Source organism: Thalassophryne amazonica, chromosome 2 (assembly GCF_902500255.1).
Source record: "Thalassophryne amazonica chromosome 2, fThaAma1.1, whole genome shotgun sequence".
NCBI lineage: Eukaryota > Metazoa > Chordata > Actinopteri > Batrachoidiformes > Batrachoididae > Thalassophryne > Thalassophryne amazonica.
Window position 1 is genome coordinate 95,548,756 of NC_047104.1, and position 20,398 is coordinate 95,569,153.

At 40.8% G+C, this 20,398-nt stretch overlaps 1 protein-coding gene across 2 annotated transcripts in view; it reads left to right on the top strand.

The window, feature by feature from the left end:
- Window positions 1-20,398, top strand: part of cgnl1 (cingulin-like 1) — a 91,472-nt gene that overhangs the window by 12,168 nt on the left and 58,906 nt on the right. For both annotated transcript variants that reach the window (XM_034189984.1, XM_034189976.1), the window contains exons 6-8: window positions 5,158-5,300; window positions 6,184-6,322; window positions 7,367-7,579. In XM_034189984.1, the coding sequence (XP_034045875.1) occupies window positions 5,158-5,300; window positions 6,184-6,322; window positions 7,367-7,579 (495 nt within the window). The remainder of the gene's footprint in view (window positions 1-5,157; window positions 5,301-6,183; window positions 6,323-7,366; window positions 7,580-20,398) is intronic.

A 20,398-nucleotide genomic window follows, 5' to 3' on the forward strand; every position in this document is an offset into this window, starting at 1 on the left:
TACACAGAAGGAGAGATTTATATGTGACGTGTTTGCAGATTTATGGCATGCCAAATATGGCTTCCCGGAATGCACATTCATCCATGGTAGCACTTTTGGCTCTCTATAGCTCCAGATTTAATGACACCAGATGTGTGATTCTTTTTAATATATGAGACATGTTATTGTACTATCAGGAAATCATGTTGTATCTGTGACAAAAATTATATTTGTCTCATATATGGGCTGTTAAAATGGAAAAAAGCTTGTTGCGTCTGTATTTTGAATGCTCATAGCAAAAATCTGACAAGATCTGCCAGAAACCAAATTACATCAGTGAAAAGAGCAAGGTGTAATTGATATATGTACCAAATATGAAGTTGGTGCTGTTAAGAAAACTATTTAATTCAAGCTGTTGGATATATAAGGTTTTAATACATGCGAAAATGCCATTCACAAGGTTATATCACATGCTACATCTTTGTATTTTGTCTTCAAAGGCAAAATACATGGTTATTGCATGGTTTCTTATTATTCTTTTTGTTATTCCGCTCTTTCCTTTGGCATAAAACTCATCCTAGGATTTTAATCCTAGTTAATGATCCATTATAGATTTCTGTTGGGGAGAGGTCAAGGATGTGCAGCTGAGTGTAATTAGGTCAATATTAGTGAGATCAAGGATGCTATGACATGATGAAATCACTTTGCGTGACCTACTTTTACTTTGAGTGATAAATTTCAGTGTACACTCTTACTAACCATATGATAGGGTAGCTCAAGCCAGGGAATGAGAACAGCCTAATGTACTAATTATTCAGATAAATATTAATAGGCAAATTTTTGTCCTGAAAATAGACAGGTCACATGGAGTTAGCATATTCATCATTTATATAGTGGTATAAATTTATGTTTGCGGTTTATTGACTGATCAGCACTGACCTCATTTGAAGCTCCCTAATAAAGTGACATGTTAAAGTTTTTAAATTAACTTATCAACGAGCAAAAATTTCAGAAAATGGAAGGGTTGAATGGAGGGTTGACACTTAATGTACCAGAGTAACAAATTGCTTTTGAATGTTTAACATCATCAGTATGCATACATTTATACATCAAAATTAAACATACTGTTATAGAATTGTAAATATGTTAAATTAAGTGCATGTTTATCAATCTAGATCTGTAATTTAATGAAAACATAGCATAAAACCTACGTCTGGTAAGTTAAAGAAAAGTTGGTAGTCTGTCTGTCATCACATGTTGACTTACAAAGGTCACACAGCAGGTTTTGTATATATACAACTGTACTAATAGGTTTCACACATTTGTATAGCTCAGTGGTAAAGTTTCTGGCTGGCAATCAAAGCTTTTGGAAAGTGCAGGATCGAATCCTGTGGGTGGCATGTATTTTATATTTTATTTATTTTCACAGCTGCGTAATCACATCGCGCAGCTGCTCACACTGTTCCCGTGTGCACGAACTGTTGCAGCGGCATCGTGCACGCATCGGCTCGATGTTTTCATGGTTCGCTCATATGAGCTGTTCTGCCGTGAGTTGCCCAGCTTTGTACTTATTCGTACTATGTGTGAAGGGGCCCCTAATATCTGTGCAATATCGCATTCTGCGTTCCTGGACAGTCACCTCTGCACTTCTTCTCGCTGGCTTTATTTCTTCTGTGTCTTTACAGCCATTTTGACACCGTGATCCAACATTTAACTTGGTGTTTGTCCGTTATGTCTACAAAATCCCTCTTTTGCGAGCTCCTGTTCTGCATAAAATGTTCGTCTTGAGTGCCAGTCATTGCGTTAGTGTGCACAGAGTGCACCTCATCTGATTCATAACAAGATGTTAGGGCCCTGTCCCACTGGCGTTTAGGAGGATTTGCGCATGAAATGAGGAGACAAAAGCTGAGCGTCCGTAACAAAGGTGGGCGGAAATGACAAATGTCCCGGGGTGGATCAGCGAATACATGAGGAAGAAAAGCGGATATAACAGGGAACAGAAGCGAAGGCGACCGTGGAGACGCCCCCATGAGGGGCACAGCGGCCATGATGCACTCGCTCCATCCGTGCCCACTCTGTCTGCATGCGCGACATACCATTTGCGACCGTGATGTGGCCGTGCTGGGCACGCGTCATATCTGTTTTGCACGCTGTCCCGGTCCGCCGCCAAGCCACGCCAACCCATCAGTTGCGGATATCAGCAGATGACAGGGGATATGCGGCGCGTTGGTTGTGTATGTCCTGCGTATGTCTTCAGTATGTGTTCAGACAGTAATGCGGATCTCATCCGCAGCAGGATTTTTGAGCCGTTCAAAAATCCTGGCTGCGGACATGCGTGCCTCTGCGGATGATCACGGACGTGTTCGGATGGCAGCCAACTCATACAGGAATGTTACACAGTTATTGCAGTTGTTTGGCAGATGTGGGCCACTTTTGTGCGCATTCCATCTGCAAATCCTCCTAAACGCCAGTGGGACAGGGCCCTTAAATCTGTCATAAACATACTTTTACAGCTGCTTATAAAGAAGGAATGAACAAGCAACTGTTTTACCAAGCTATTAGAATATAAACATTACAAATAATTACCTTTTAGGCTGCTCCAAACATGTTCTCCACCTCAGCACACGAGACAGAGACAGAAAAAAAGCTTCAAATGTCCTGTGTGATTACAGAAGCAATTAGAGGTGTTTTCACCATCCAAGCTCTGACAAAAAATGATTGATCCGCTACAAAATAATTATTTTATATACAGCGTCCAGCGCACAAAGCAGGTGGGATTGTAGTGCGCAAGAGGGCTGAGCCTGTCCAAAATAACCTCTCCTGTACTCGTAGCCACCAGGTGCTCGAATAAAGGGCTTTTAACAGCCTTGTCCTCACCACAAACATGCCTCTAAAATCCTTGATTGTCCTCGTAGTACCTCGTACACAACCTGCCCCATGCTGTTGTTGCTAAATTTTGAACTTCTTGAAATTAGCGCCACACTCAGAGATGAGCCTCATTAGCCAAATATTCTGCCTCTAAGAGAGCCTCTCAGAGCCACTATTCTCCCACAATTTTTGAGTAACTGGACTCGTACCAAAAAAACCATGCTACATGGCTCATTATTCATCCTTCATTTTTCCTTTTCATTTTTCCTCTTCTCTCTAGAGTGTATCTCCACCTTTCCAAACTCATCTCAGCTTACTCCCTACTCTCAGTACAGATCAGTGTCATCTACAAACAATGCAGTCCATGAAGAAGATTTCTAACTGCAACAGACATTCTGACACCACACTGTTAAGTTTTTATGGCATTTTAGTTTATGCATGAACTTGTTGACTTGAGAATGTCTTTTAAACCTGATTTTAATTGGTAAATGTGGGATAATTAAATTTTCATTTCAGGCCTGTGAATATAAACAGATAATCTGGGACCAGTGGATGGGTGTAAACTGTAATATATGTGCTACATTGTTTTGAAGCAGCAGACCAAAAAAAATAAATAAATAAATAACTGCAGGCTGCTTTAAGGTGCGTTTACACATAACCAAGACGCGTTACGAATGTCATTTTTCTGTCATTCATGACACATTCCTGACATTCTTAATGTGACTTAATCTGAATAGGTTTCTTAATAGTGCGTGTTGGTGCGTGATATTCTTGATATTCGTGGAGCATGTTTTTGCCTGTCAAAAAAATCTTCCACGAATGTCACACACCACCCTCATTTCGTCTCACGTCGTGGAGGTCGCAACTGAGCGCATTGATCCGTCTTGAAGAGTATTGATCCTTAATAGAACGCGACAACATTCGTAGTGGTTCCTGTGATGGTTCTTGGAGCCCAAACTGTCACGCGTTATTACGAAGTGACACAGAAACTCAAGTTTTGACACGACTTGTAACGCGGCGTCACATTTCACTGCGCGCCACGACAAATCAGTTTTCTGTCACGTGCGCACAATTAAACTTGGCTCCAAGTGTCGTTCCACAGTTCTTGCTGAAGCTTCTCAGGACGCTCCTGCAGGTGTTCCACCTGCTGTTGTAACCGATGAGCGGGAGAACGAGTCTGAGCCAGAGGAACCAGAGGAGCGAGAGGAGACTCACGTGCAGCCAGACATCTCTGCACCTCCTCCAGTCCAGCAGAGGAAGAAGCGTGCGCACAATTAAACCTTGCTGCATCGCATTCAGTTTGATTGCTGACACCAAGTTGGCTAAAAGTCTCATTTCAGTGCTCTTCAGCGCGCTCCTGCAGGTGTTCCACCTGCTGCATGTGCCTAATGTTTGGGAAAATGCGCGAGAAGAGAGCCGCATGAAGTCACACATCTGGCTCTGTCCGTCTCCTCCTCCTCCTCTCTGTGCCACTCCATGGCACAGAGCCCAACTACGCATGCAGTCACAAAGTTCTTCTGAAAAACTGGAGCGATCTGAATTCGGTTGGATGAATATAGGTGTGTGTGTGGAGACAATTCACCTCGTTCACAACGTGACAGAACTTAACAATGCGCTGTTAGGCGCAATAGCGCAGAACAACACGGAACACTATTCTTGACCGTGTAATGGTTCCTGATACTTCTCCAGCAACATGTGCCATTAATCGTAACGTGTGTTAACAGGTTGCAGCAGTTCCTGAGGACACCTGACGCCTCTGCCCCGAATCATCACATTCGTGATCAGTGGCCAAGAATGTGTACTTCGTGGCATTCGTGACTTGTTGTCATTATGTGTAAATGCAGCATTAATGAAAACATAGTGTTCAGTGTTTGTGGTTTAATGAAATAAGTAGAATCCAAAATGCAGGAGCCACAATAGCTCATTAAGTAGAGTCTGTGCTCCATTAACTGGGCTGGGTTTGAGTCTTGATACTGTTGGAGTGTTTAAGTGGTTTTGAGCAAGACACTGACCCCCAGAATTGTCTCACCTTTGGTGCACATTGTCATCTTTGGCCCCACAGAAACACGAGATTAATTTTTAAAAGTTGTTCCATTGACATAGGCACAAAAAAGTTATTTCATAATCACTTGCTGGTTTTCCCTTGTTCTCTAACATGAATGCCCTTTTCTCACACGTGTGTTTTCTTTAAAAGTAATCTTTGTGTATTTGTGTACAGTGCAGTACGCTGGTATATGCCTGGTTTGTGTATGTGTGTGTGTGTACATGCTTTCTCATTTACACAATGATATTTGTGTGATTCTCCATCAGAAGAGTCAGTTGGAGGCTGAGAAAAAGTCAACATCTCGTTTGACGGAACTGCAGCAGCAGCTGGATAGAAGTGCTGAGGAGTGCAAAAGGCTGAAGGAGAAATTGGCTAAAACAGAGGCCGAGCTTCAGAACACAGTTGAAGAGTAAGTCAAGAGTGATTACGCTGAAGAATGATGTTATGTGGAATTGTTTTTTTTAACTGTAGAATCCAAAAATGTTGCTTCTGTTAATTGTATCTTGAAGTGAGGCATACAGGGAGTGGTGGATCAGAACATTGCTGAAGTCTCTCAGTACCTTCTGTGTGTTTGTTGCACAATGCAGCAAACACACTGACAGGGTTTGTGGTGGGAAGCTGGCGAGGAATCATCTTGTTGCTGCAGAAGAAATTGTTAAGTTAGTCATAAAGGATTTGTTATCTTGGGGTCAATGGGGTTGTGGTGTGACTTTAAGATTTAAAAATTATGTTTGCTTCTGGGACAAGAATGAGCAGCTAATGTGCTTTGGACAAGTGGCCTTTTTTTAATTTTTCTGCTAATTTTGTAGTTTGACAGTGCATATTTGGGGCAGCACGGTGGCTTAGTGGTTAGCACTGTTGCCTCACAGCGAGAAGGACGTGGGTAGAGTTCCCGTGGCCTTTCTGTGTGGACTTTAAATGTTCTCCCCATGTTTGCGTGGGTTTCCTCCGGGTGCTCTGGTTTCCTCCCACATCCAAAGACATACGGGTTAGGTGGATTGGAATCTAAATTGTCCGTAGGCGTGTGTGTGTGGGTGTGTCTGTGTTTGCTTGTCTGTTTGTGGCCCTGCGACAGACTGGCGTCCTGTCCTGGGTGTACCCCGCCTCGCGCTCTATGGCTGCTGGGATAGGCTCCAGCCCCCCGTGACTCTTAATTGGACTAAGCGGTAGAAGATGAATGAATGAACAGTGCATATATGTTTAACTGTATGTGTTGCCATTTGTGTTTGTATGTCATTATGCACAGTCCCTGTATCTGTACGGTGTTGTGACAGAGGGTGTGTTACTGTCAGGCTTTTCCAGGTGAAGATGGAGAGGGAGCAGTACCAGACAGAGATCAGAGACCTGCAGGACCAGCTGTCAGAGATGCATGATGAGCTGGACTCAGCCAAGAAGTCAGATGCTGATGGAGAGAAAGATGCACTGATGGCGGTAAAGCTCAATCCAATGCTCTTTGAGAAGAAGGAAATAAAAAAATAAGCTTTTTTTAATATTTTTTGAGTCACGCAATGCTGTCTGAAGTCATATGCAGATGCTCATGTCTACAAGGGGAGTGCCACAATTAGTACTAGTAGACACAATTAGTATTAGTAGACAGTGCAGCATAGAATAAGCCAAGAAGAAGAGTTTTTTATCCTGTTAGCATAGCATAACAATGGGAATGACTAACGCCCATGTGGAGTATGGGAGTTTCAGCCGTAACCATTTGGCGTATGGGGGTTTAGATGTCATAGAAAATGTGGTTACTTAACCCTGACCCCTAACCTTAACCCTAACCCAATTGGTGACACTGAAATGACATAACTTGCTTAAAATTATTTCTGCTGAAACCTCCATACACCAAATGATTTCCACTGGAACACCCATACTCAGCCTGGGTGTTATACTTTCCGCATAACAACTTATTCATTGTGTATAAATTTGTGTTTGTTTTTAATGTTTGATGTAAACAGTAATCTTCAGTTTTCTCTCTCATTGTTTTTTTTAGCAGAGACAATGCAAATTACAATTTGGTTTTGTTAATTTAATATCTCGTTTTTTGGCTGCATTCTAGCCTTTAGCTAGAAGGTGCACTTGGGGAGTGCATACCTCTGCCTGGGTAATAAGTAATGACAGCCAACCATTATTATCTCTTCCAGGCTTTATGCCCATCACGTATTAACACCATAACGCAGCAATACTAAAAAACGAAACAATACATATTGCACAAATAAAGAAATTAAAGACAACAATGGAATGGAATGGAAATATTTTGAGGCAAATTGAGATGACAGCCAAAATTGGCTGACCTCTTCAGGGACCCACAGACCATCTCTCTACAAACTTTAATTGTATTTCTTAACTAGTGTTGAACTTGTATACAAATAAACACACAAAACTGTACCAGAACATAACCATCAAACGTGATAGGTCAGCTCCAGTCTAAGTATAAATACTGTGTGATCATAAAACTGACCAAACTCTCATTTTTAACAGGACATGATGCACCTGAAGGTGGAGATACAAGAAGCTCTCCTGGCCAAGGAAGATCAGGAGGAGGTGCTGAGGAGGCGTGAGAGGGAGCTGACCGCTTTGAAAGGAGCTCTGAAGGAGGAAGTGGCTGCTCATGACCAGGAAGTGGACAAACTCAAGGAGCAGTATGAGAAGGAAATAACCAGGCTAAAGACATCTTTGGAGGAGGCCAAGCAGGTAAGCAACCTCTCCTTTGTCACCCTTCCTTCTCCAAATTTTTTATTAAATTGTCCTCTTTGCCTCCAACTTTCACCCTCCCCAATCCAGTTCAAACACCCTCTCAGACCATCTCAGCGGAGCTGACACACGTGTGTGTGTGTGTGTGTGTGTGTGTGTTTGTGTGAGAGAGATTGTTTTTTTGTTTTTTTTGCATTGCTTTGCATCGCATTGCATGTTGTGTGTCAGATTTTGGAGCAGTGTGTTGTTGTGACATTAGTTGCATCATTTCTGTCAATTCACAACACAGGTACTTGGTTTTAAAATTGAAAGGATACCAGATTTAAAAAACAAGCAAACAAGCAAAACTATTACTCCAACGATCGCTTGTCTGTTGCTGGATTTCTTTGGTTAGGTCTTCTTGGAAAGGGAGGACAGGTGGCAAAAATTCTTGGAAAGGGAGAAAAAATAAAAGTTCTTAGAAAGGGAGGAAAGGCAGCAAAAATTCCTTGTAGTGGTGTCAATCCTTGTAGAAATCTGTACTGAATTAAACAGATACAGCATGACGGCAGAAAGGTGTTGTGACCATATTCAAAGAGTTTTGTGTTGTCATTCATCCAAAGTCTGTAATTTTCATACTGTACCACTGCTATGTCTCCTTTTAGTATTAAGTGATTTCTTGTTCATATTTGATAACCCATAGCACAGAGAGAAACAAAACAGTTGAGTTAGTCTGTATTATTTACAAAGTTACCTTCATATTAACATCCCTTTAAACCCATCTCCTGCTAATATTTCTGTCTTTTTAAACAAAACAAAAGATTAGCATGTCAGGTCAGGTCTAGGGGCACTGGTGCTTCCATCACACTTTGGTCCTAGATTGCAACCACCCAGGCAGACAACTGTTCCATCATCACTTCTCAAAATAACCATCTGTCTCCCACAGCTAGGTGAAATATGACCTTCCCCTTGGAATTCTCTAGTTCATGGAGTCCTCAACACAAAGGCACCTGTGTGCTGGATCATGCCAAGAGAAACACACCATATGGCCAAGATCTCATAGTTGATGTTCCTTCACTATACAAGTGGTACACCTCATTTGAGTCTGTCTAAGTGTTCATTGGACACAAAGTCATTCCAGCAATACCCAAAGATCCCCGAAGAGACCTAGTATCAAACACTTCATCAGCTTTAGTCGTCACCTTATGCCACGGGTTACCATCCAAGTCTCACAAGTATATAGTAAGACAGGAAGAACAATGACCTGAAAGACATGGGCCTTCATTCTCCTGCAAAGGTATCTTTATCACCATACACCAGTTTCCAGTGATGCGATGACCCTTTAAGCTCTTCCCAGTTGTCTTATGTCAAAGGCTGAGGACCCAGAGACGTGAACCTCACTGCAAGTATAAGTGCATGTCTCTAGGAGTTTTTACTTTTGCCTCTTACACAGTAGGTAAAATAAGTATTGAACGTCACTGTTTTTATCAATAAAGTTTTTTCTAAAGGTCCTACCGACATGAAATTTTCACCAGATGTTGGAAACAGCACAAGTAATCCACACATGCAAAGAAACCAAAGCAAATAAATACAGAAATTCAGTTATGTGTAATAAAATGGAATGACACAGGAAAAAATATTGAACAGGTTGACTGAAATTTATTTAATACTTCATACAAGAGCCTTTGTTGGTTGTGACTGCTTCGAGATGCCTCCTGTATGGAGAAACTAGTTGCAGGTGTTGTTCAGATGTGATTTTAGTTCATTCTTCTATAAAAACAGTCTTCAAACCTTGAGGGTTTTGTGGACATCTTCTATGAACTCTGATCTTTCCTTCTTTCCATAGATTTTCTCTTGGATTCAAGACAGGTGATTCGCTCGGCGTTACTCTATCCGGGCTTTATTTTCATTCTCTGAAACCAATTGGCTGTGTCTTTGGGATCATTGTATTGCTGAAATGTTCATTTCATCTTCATCATCCTGGTAGATGGCAGCAAATTTGTATAAAAAATGTCTTGGTATGTTTTTCCATTCATCCTTCCTTCAATTTTATGATGTTTGCCAGTGCTGGATGCTGAAAATCACCCCACACCATGATGTTCACACCTCCAAACTTCACTGTTGGTGTGGTGTTTTTAGGGTGATGTGCAGTGTCATTTGACCTCCAAACATAGTGTGTATTATGACATCCAAAAAGTTCCATTTTGGTCTCATCTGACCAGACTATATTCTCCCAGTATTTCACAGGCGTGTCTAAATGTTGTGCAGCAAACTTTAAACAAGCTTCAATATGCTTTTTCTTCAACAATGCTGACTTGTATGGTCAGCATGCATACAGTCCATGGTGGTTGAGTGCATTATGTATTGTTGTCTTTGAAACAATTGTTCAATTTTACTCCACAAGTGCTCCTTGGGTCTTGGACAATTCTTCTGATAATTCTTTTCACTCCTCTGTCAGAAATCTTGCAAGGAGATCTTAAGAGAGCTCTTTGCTTTTACCCATCATGAGATGTTTCTTGTGTGACACCTTGGTAATGAGACATCTTTTTATGGGCCATCAGTCAGGACTGAACCAGCTGATATTAATTTGCACTGACAAAGGGCAGGACTGCTTTCTAATTACTGATAGATTTTAGCTGGCATCTTGGCATTTCAGACCCTTTTGCACCTCCCTTTCTTCATGTGTTCAATACATTTTTTTCTGTGTCATTTCACATTATTACTCATAACTTAATTTCTGTACTTGTTTGTTTTGATTTCTTTGTGTGTGTGGATTACTTGGGTTGTTACTCATATCTGGTAAAAATTGCATGTCAGTATCACCTTTAGAAATGTATTTACTGAGAAAAATGGTGACACATGAAATACTTTTTTTTACCCGCCGATTACAAGAACTCGTTCAAAGCCTGGGTCTTAGTCTTCGTCTAGAATAATCATAAACTCAGACAGTCACTCTGCTTCTCAAGTGCTACATTCGAGTCATTTCTTGGATTCCCAAAGGAAACACCATCTTCCTCCAAGTCAGGGTCACTAAACCTTCTCTCACCAACATTGGCACATAAGCCCCTAGTTTCCACAGCCCTACTCAACAGCCAGTCAATGTAAGCATCAAACATAGTTGGAGTCAGACCACGTCCCGATGAATGCCAGAATTCACTGGGAAGAAGTTAGAGATTGCACCCCCTCCCCCACACAGCGCTGACGATACCTGTGTATAGGCTATGATGTCCAGCATCTTGTAGGGAATTATGTAAATTCTCAGAATCCCCCCCCCCCCCCCCCCCCCCCAAGAAAAGTTTGTGTTGAAAAATTAGCAGATTGGCTTATTAATGTGTGCTGTCAAATCAGGTCGAGAGACATGTTCTGCTGTTACGTGTTGCTGCCGGGTTACTACTACATTGCCCTATCCTAGTTAGAACCAGAACAGTTCTCACTGGGTTTGAGAAGGGTGAATGTTTTTACAGTGACTGGGGTGTTAACACCGCCACCAACTAGTGATGACAAAAAGAGTTTCTGGAAGAATCATTCACTCAAAAGACAGTTCCTTTGGCTCCTCCTTCATATTTCACAGATGTATGTCGGCCCGTTTGTTCTGACCTTCTTACTGAAGGACAGACGTGCTTTCAGGTTATTCATAATCATTAGTGGGCACAGCTAACCAAAAAGTTAGCTTTGATATCCGCTAACTGAAAGTTAAGTTTTATATAACACAAAAAAATAGCGGAGGTTACAACTAACCACTAACTTTCAGGATTCACTCGGTACACTGTCAGCTACTGATGAGCCAGCTTCGAGTTTAAGCACTGCTGGGGCTTCTGAGTAAATTCAAAGGTGATCACAAACCCATAATGAACACACGAAAAGTAAATAAATAATAAATAAAACCCCAAACACTGTCATCTTTGTGAAAATAAGACACGGTTTATATTAAATTTTGTGGCAAGCTGTGTGGAATAACGAGCTATGAGGGTGAGGTGTAGATTTTACCAGTTGCATTGAACGCAACACAGGTGAGCCGTTCCTGTGTGATAAACTGTGACTGTTATTACTGCGATTTAATGCTTTTTTGTAAAGACAGTAACCGTGTTTGGGATTTTCTTTTTTATTTATTTATTTTTCATTCATTTTTTTTGTGTTTGTGAATGGTTTATAAATATTGTAGCAATCGCTGGGCTGTGAATTGTTGTGCTGCAATGCATTATGGGAGTTAAGGTTTTGATTTTTTTTATTATTGTTATTGTAGTACATGTTGGTTTAGCAGTGTTGTTACTGTTATACATTTGTTGTGTTTTTGTAGTTTAAGTAGTGTAGCTAGGTTGGTGAAGAGTTATGTTGTCACCATGCGTGAAAAGTGCCTTGCGTTTGATTTCTTTTGCCACCATGCAGTGAAAGCACAATGAAGAGCATGCGCTCCTCCTCCTCAGTGGCCTTGACTGTTGCAGACACACAACAGACAGGACGTTACATGTATGAGTTTAGGGTTTACAAATGTTTTTGACCGTTAAGCTTCACTCACTTTACCAGCAAAAAATATTTGCGGACTCAAAGTTAGCAGAACTAAATTTAGCAGAAGCTAATTAGTCCGCTGATGGTTTTCAAAGTTAGCTGAAAAGCTAATCTGCTAATGAAAATGTTAGCTTTTCTAATTAGCGGTTAGTAGATTAGCGGAACTGTGCCCACCACTGTTAATAATTACTCCATTCATTGCATACCTGGCCAGTTGGAGCTGTTCATTTTTGATTAGGACTTTTATCACACTATGAGGGAACTTGCTTTATGTCACACATGTTTTCCCATCTTGGTCGTAGCCACAAACAGTCTAGTTGTCTGCTGTTTTCAGGCTTTCCTCCAATCTCATAGATTGACTCCCTTTTAAACTCCACCTTACAGCTCGTTTGTTCACACCTTCCTCTCTGAATGAGTGGTGGCACAGGCATACAGTACATGTCACGACTCTCTTGTATCCTGGACCTGCTTCCTCTCTCGATCTTATTCATGTAACTCATTTATGTCTCATTCGTTTAAGACTCACTCTTGCATATCACTCATTAACCAGGCTGGCTCCCTCCTTGAATGAATGGGGTGGGGGGGCACAGGGTACATCACGACACTAGCTAGCCTGTAGCTCACTACTAGCCGTCTTCTGGTGCTGATGGCTTTCTTGCTAATTACAAAAGTTTTTGTAAACTGGAAGAAGGACAAATGACCACACAGAAAGCCCTGATTATTTATTTATTTATTGTCTTTTAAGAAATGCCACATCATTAGCAACCCCAGGGAGACTGGTGCAAGACGGGGTACTGCTGCAGATATGGAGGTGGATTCAACATTATGGAAACAATGTCTTGTTCAAGGACAATTGAGCTCACAGACAGGAGTAACAGAGATTTGAGGATGACCCACTTTACTGACTAGCCTCTGCTCTACTGTGTGTAGTTACACACTTCAACTGCACCAACAGTACAAAGTCAGAAAAATAACTGAAAATGAAACACGTATGTATGTCACAGCTGAAATTATCATCATTTGTCATGGAAACTTTGAATGCTGTCTAACCAGACTGCTTAATCTACACCTATCTACAGCAGAACTTTGTGATTCCCTTCAGTGGAACATTTTAAAATGAAAATGAAAACATTTGATATTAAACTTCAAATGCAGCAATGAGGCATTTTTCCAAAATAATAAAGTCTTGGGGCAACAATAGAAGCAAAACTCTCAGTAACAGTATAGTGGAATAAAGAAGCCGTTCTTTTTGCACCTGTCTTTATTGTCATTTGTAGTAGTTTAATGAACAATAAATTTAATCAGAAAACATACATGCTTCGGCCTTCGGCCTCAGGGTGTATGGTTTTCTTCAGGGTGTATAAAGCCATATTCATTGGTGGACAACTTGATAACTGATATTATTGCTGGATAGCATACATGTGGATCTCTAAAAATCTGAATGTTGTTAAAAAATTCAATATTTTTTGTCAGGTATTTCAGAGTGAAAATTTTAATAAAAACTAAAATGTTTCAGTATTTTTTTTTTTTACTTTGCTAATTATAGCCTACAGCTCCAAAAATAGAAAATGCACATCTCAAAATATTAGAATATTTTATTTCAAGTCAGTATTTATGCAGCACAAATACACAAATTTCTCAAATCTGGTTCAGTACACACAACCGAAAGGAGCCTAAAACCATCTACAGCTCAGCACCTCAAAGGCAAAGTTGCTGGTCATTGACTTTGGGAAGTTCAGGCCAAGGCCGTGACCAGTTCTGATCAAGGGAGTTGAGGTGGCGGCTGTGGATTCCTACTATTACCTTGAGCTGTGGCTGGACAGCAAACTGGACTGGACAACCCACACCAACCACCTGTATAGGAAGGGACAGAGCAGGCTGTACTTCCTGAGGAGGCTGCGGTCGTTTAACATCTGCAGGAAACTCCTGCTGATGTTCTACCAGTCTGTGGTAGCCAGGGTCCTCTGTTACACCGTGGTGTGCTGGGGGGACCAACACATCCAGTCTGCACAAACTGATCAGGCGGGCTGGCTCTGTGGTTGGCATGAAGCTGGACTGTCTGGTGACGGTGGCAGAGAAGAGAACACTGGACAAAATGCTGAACATTATGGACAATGACAGTTACCCTCTGCACACCGTCATCAGCAACCAGGGGAGCCTCTTCAGCCACAGATTGCACCTTCCCAAGTGCAGGACCAACAGACTGAAAACTCCTTTGTCCCTCAGGCCATCAGACTGTACAACTCCTCACTCAGGGGGAGGAGGAGTAACAGGAAGACAGGGTGGGAAGGAGAGGAACAGTAGTAGCCAGTAAACCAATAGTGAGCAGTATTTGTAGTTATATTTACATTGTACAATTTGCTTTTTATTTTTACTTTTGATACTCTGTGTGCTTCTTAGCCTGTGTGCTGCTGTACAATGCTGCTTGAACCTCAATTTCCCTGAGGGAGTCTTCCCAAGGGATTAATACAATTCTATCCACAATCATGGGGAAGAGTGCTGAAATGACAGCTCTGGATCAAACAATATTCATGGAAAGTTAACTGGAGGGGAAAGTGTGGTCAGAAATGATGCACAAGCAACAGGGTCTACCTCAGCCTTGAAGATTGTAAGACAAAGCCGATTCAAGAACTTTGGAGACCTTCAAAAGAAGTGGACTGAGGCTGGAATCAGTGCATCAAGAGCCACAAGTGTTGTATTACTGGTGCCAAGCTACTGCTGAACCAGAGACTATCAGAAGCATCTTACCTAAGCTAAGGACAAAAACAACTGGACTGTTGCTCAGTAGTCCAAAGTCCTCTTTTCAGATTTAACTTTTAAATTTAACCTTTATTTAAAACACATGATAGTAAATTTTACATTTCACTTGGGAATCAAGGTCCCAGAGTCTGGAGGAAGAGCTGAGAGACACAAAATCCAAGGTGCTTGAAGTCCAGTGTGACGTTTCCACAGCCAGGTAGGGTTTGGGGTGCTGTGCCATCTGCTGGTGTTGGTTCACTGTATTTTATCAAGGCTAAAGTCAGCCCAGCCATCTACCAGGAGATTGTAGAACACTTCATGCTTCCATGTGCTGCAATGTTAATTTTGTCAGACAAAATGAGACGAAATATATTCAGCGACCATTTTTTGTCATGATGAAACTGAGATGATGACAATACTGTGTCTGCATTCTAAAATGCTAAGACAAAATTAAATGTATTATTGTTGTTGATAAAAGATGAGACTAAAATGTTTTGCATGAAATAAAAACTTAAATAAAATATCTCTCCATTTTCATCCACAGGCTCTCACACTTTGAAAATGTTTCCAAAATGTGTCGCATTCAGCAGAGGCTGGACGCAACGTATAAAATGTACCACGGCTGTGTTCGAGAATGTATGGGACATCCGCACATTCAAAACGTTCAAAAATCCTTTTTTAAAATAATGTTGTGTCCATTTTGTCCTCCATCTCCTGTCTGCAGGAGTGGGGCTGGTGGGTCATAGATCTCTAAATGCCACTAGAGCGGACATCAGCATCCAGACAGTTTACATACATTTTTTTCTTACAAACTAGGAACCTAAAAGCCAAAACATTTGTTTAATGACTGCGCATTTAAGAAGACAACGGCACTAATTACATTGCACGTCCCGCGACTCGTCAAAAAAATAAATATATAATGAACATGCTGTGAAGTAAATCCATCTGACGCAAAGACAAACATTTAAAGAAGAAAAGACTTTGCATTTACAATCTGTCTCATGGTGTTAAGGTGTGTGATCTGCTCTCTGAGGCTCAGATTAAAGATACTGTGTGTGTATTTTTGAACACAGCAGCAGACGCTACATACATCTATTATCAGTTTATTTTTAACATTATTTCTGAGTAATATATAACAACAAATAATATTAAATATAACAAAATGAAATATGAAGTGTGCATCATATTTAAATTAACTTGGCTCAGGTTGTGGCTCTTCCAATAGATACAACATTTACAAATCTTGAATTATTTATTTTATTTTATTCTGCGTTGCTTTAGCACATTTCTAGCCAATTCTAAACATGCAAATAGAATAATTAGATCCAACACCTGTTTCATTTCAAAAGACCTGCGGCCCTACAGCGCTGTGGATTTACAAAAAAACGGAATATCTAACTGTATCTGACGGGAAGCCTTGCGGATTTAAAATATCGGAGAAAAACACCACAAACCTTCAGTCATTCAGCAAGTATATTTTGTCAGGTAATTATAACATTTGGTATTTGAGATGTGTGAAATAAAATATTGACTGAAATGCTAATCAGAAATAATCAGTTTTTTTGTTTGTTTTTTTTAAACCTGAAAATGTCTTGACTGAAACAAGTCTAAAATAAATTCAGTGCTCTTTTCAGTAAAACCAGACTGTAATTATCAAAAAATAAATAAATAAATAAAAGATTGAAACAGTTTAGTTTCTGTGTAAATGTTTTCACTCTGAAATATCTGACAAAAACATTGAACTTTTTCATGATATTCTAATTTTTTGAGATGCACCTGTAATGTGTTTGTTCAAAAGTTTCATTCACAGCACAAAACCAAAAGTATGAACTACAGAATAGATTATGAACAGTCTGACATTAAAGTAACTTGAAGGCGAACCTGAACATCTTTATGTTTTTCAGTAATATTCTCTGTCAGACCTCTGCTCAGCTGTCTGTGTGGTCCTAACGTGTGCAGTTTTCAGTGGTCCATGCAGGGAATGTTGTAAATTGGAGCACTAAATTGCTCTGTATGCTAGTTAATTGCACTTGCAAGCCATCGCTAATCTAATGAGCTGTGATTCCTGAGTTGCACTGTGTGCCATCTCTTTTTGTGGCCTGGAAAAGTTGGGGTAAGGGGGTGTAAATGTGAATCTCAGTTGATGATGAATGATGAGCTTGTTTCAGACAATAATAGCAGCAGGGGTTGGGACACGCTGAATAAGTGGGTCAGTATGCTTGAGAAAAAAAAGGGGTCCATGCCCTGCCCCCTGACAGGCACAGGGGTCCTGCTTTGTGTTTCCCTTCGAACGTTGCGTTGTGTTTTCATTAGTTTGAAACTCTTCTGTGTGTGTTTTTTTTAAATGACCTGAATTAGATTACAGCTGTCACCAAGGATGTTTGTAAATCTGATGAATTTACTCCAAGCATTTGTTGGAATGTGAAAAATGTGGACTGACGAGGTGCAGTGAAATGGGAAAACGCTTGTTTCCCCATGTCATAGGTATTAAGGGCACTGCGCGGCGGTGGTTTGAATCATATTTGTCTAATAGATTACAGTTTGTTCATGTAAATGGGGAATCTTCTTCACAGACTGAAGTTAATTATGGAGTTCCACAAGGTTCTGTGCTAGGACCAATTTTGTTCACTTTGTACATGCTTCCCTTGGGCAGTATTATTAGACGGTATTGCTTAAATTTTCATTGTTACGCAGATGATACCCAGCTTTATCTATCCATGAAGCCAGAGGATACACACCAATTAGCTAAACTGCAGGATTGTCTTACAGACATAAAGACATGGATGACCTCTAATTTCCTGCTTTTAAACTCAGATAAAACTGAAGTTATTGTACTTGGCCCCACAAATCTTAGAAGCATGGTGTCTAACCAGATCGTTACTCTGGATGGCATTTCCCTGATCTCTAGTAATACTGTGAGAAATCTTGGAGTCATTTTTGATCAGGATATGTCATTCAAAGCGCATATTAAACAAATATGTAGGACTGCCTTTTTGCATTTACGCAATATCTCTAAAATCAGAAAGGTCTTGTCTCAGAGTGATGCTGAAAAACTAATTCATGCATTTATTTCCTCTAGGCTGGACTATTGTAATTCATTATTATCAGGTTGTCCTAAAAGTTCCCTAAAAAGCCTTCAGTTGGTTCAGAATGCTGCAGCTAGAGTACTGACGGGGACTAGCAGGAGAGAGCATATCTCACCCGTGTTGGCCTCTCTTCATTGGCTTCCTGTTAATTCTAGAATAGAATTTAAAATTCTTCTTCTTACTTATAAGGTTTTGAATAATCAGGTCCCATCTAATCTTAGGGACCTCGTAGTACCATATTACCCCATTAGAGCGCTTCGCTCTCAGACTGCGGGCTTACTTGTGGTTCCTAGGGTTTGTAAGAGTAGAATGGGAGGCAGAGCCTTCAGCTTTCAGGCTCCTCTCCTGTGGAACCAGCTCCCAATTCAGATCAGGGAGACAGATACCCTCTCTACTTTTAAGATTAGGCTTAAAACTTTCCTTTTCACTAAGGCTTATAGTTAGGGCTGGATCGGGTGACCCTGGACCATCCCTTGGTTATGTTGCTTTAGACGTAGACTGTGGGGGGTTCCCATGATGCACTGTTTCTTTCTCTTTTTGCTCCGTATGCATCACTCTGCATTTAATCATTAGTGATCAATCTCTGCCCCCCTTCTCGGCATGTCTTTTTCCTGGTTCTTTCCCTCAGCCCCAACCAGTCTCAGCAGAAGACTGCCCCTCCCTGAGCCTGGTTCTGCTGGAGGTTTCTTCCTGTTAAAAGGGAGTTTTTCCTTCCCACTGTGGCCAAGTGCTTGCTCATAGGGGGTCGTTTTGACCGTTGGGGTTTTTCATATTTATTGTATGGCCTTGCCTTACAATGTGGAGCGCCTTGGGGCAACTGTTTGTTGTGATTTGGCGCTATATAAGAAAAAAGTTGATTGATTGATTGATTGTTTCCATGAATGTTGGGGTCAGTGTACAAAATTTGCAAATGCCCTTCTTCAGTCAGTTTGAGTGCTGTTATACCTACTTTAATTTGCTGTAGAGAGAAGCCTGGATCATTTCAGTTTTGACTCTTCAGGGTGCAGCAGCCACTGTCTCTGTGGCATTCCACATTCCCACTGTGTGAGGCTCTTAATAGGACTCAGCTGTAGTTTTCCTAATTGTACCTTAGCACTTCAGTTCTACTTTACTTTTCACCTATAGCCACAGGCCACAGTGTGTAAACATAGCCTGACTCTTATCAGGCTCTCTTCTGTAACCCCGATCCCAGATACAGTATTTTTTCCATTTCCTACTTCTACAGAAATTTTCCAGTCACTGTTTATTTGCTGGTCTGTGCCATATCCATCCATATCTCAACCTGCCTCTTTAGTAATGTGCCTGCCTCTGTGTATCCAAGTCTTCAAACTTGCATAGCCCAGAGGAAACTTCCCCCTTTGGCTTGTTTTGAAAGCGAAGACTTCCTGATTGAGTCTGCGTGTTTGATGATAGTGCTGTATTTCCCAGCACGGCTTTAGCTGATTTAGCAGGCACCTCAAAGGGGGATGAGGGAGGGCGCAAGCGAGGAAAGAAATGATGGGCAGGATTTCAGAACCTGGAGAGAGATGGCAAAAGTGACACATTTATCCTTGTTGGAATATTATGTCTTCTTGAGCTTCAAACGCCATTAATCAAAACTTTATAGAGTGATGATTTAAATGCTCAAAAAACTAGTTCCGTTGCATCATGTCTGATGTGCATCCGTGTGGTTGCTGCTGATGTGTCGTAAATGTCGTAAATGCTGGTGCCCACCTGCGTGAGGGTCATTTCTCTTTGAACTCAGGCGGCATGGTGGATTTTCTCTTCCTATATATGGTGTTATATATATATATATATATATATATATATATATATATATATATATATATATATATATATAATATAGATAGATAGATAAACCTATGAGTATGAATCAGTTTGTTACACTCAGATCAGTTTTAATTAACATATTAACATTTTACAAAAATAAATGCATATGTTTAATCATGTCTTTCTGGAGAGGTTGCAGGGGTTGTATTGTTCTGAAATATTTTAAATCTACTTTTTACAGTTAGTTATGGTTAAGGTTTCATGTTAAACATCCTCAAAGCCTCTCAGTTCTATGTCTGTGCTTGTAGAATCCCATCTTGAAGTAAGACCTCTATCACCCTGAGACCCATTGGTGCTGGTGCTTATGCCGAATTCTGTAGCTTGAAGAGACTATGACACTCCTTGGATAAGATGCCAGTCCAACACAGGTTACTCCCCCAGTCAGGTATGGCATCCATTTAGAGCTGGGTGGACTGAGACAATGCATATGAAATTTCATGGGATATGGTGAAGCCTAGCAGCTATAACCAACAATTAGACTACAATTACCTGATTTTAGACTTCTGTGAGACATTGTATGTCTCAGAAATCCATATCTAAATTCCTGTTTCACTCCCACTGTCTCTGGTCTGCCATTGAATTATACTCCGTCACACATAGCCGGAATCACGAAGAGTGGCATCAGACTTATGAATTGGTGCACATCCGAAAGGTGTCGGATTTCAGTTCCAAAACGTTC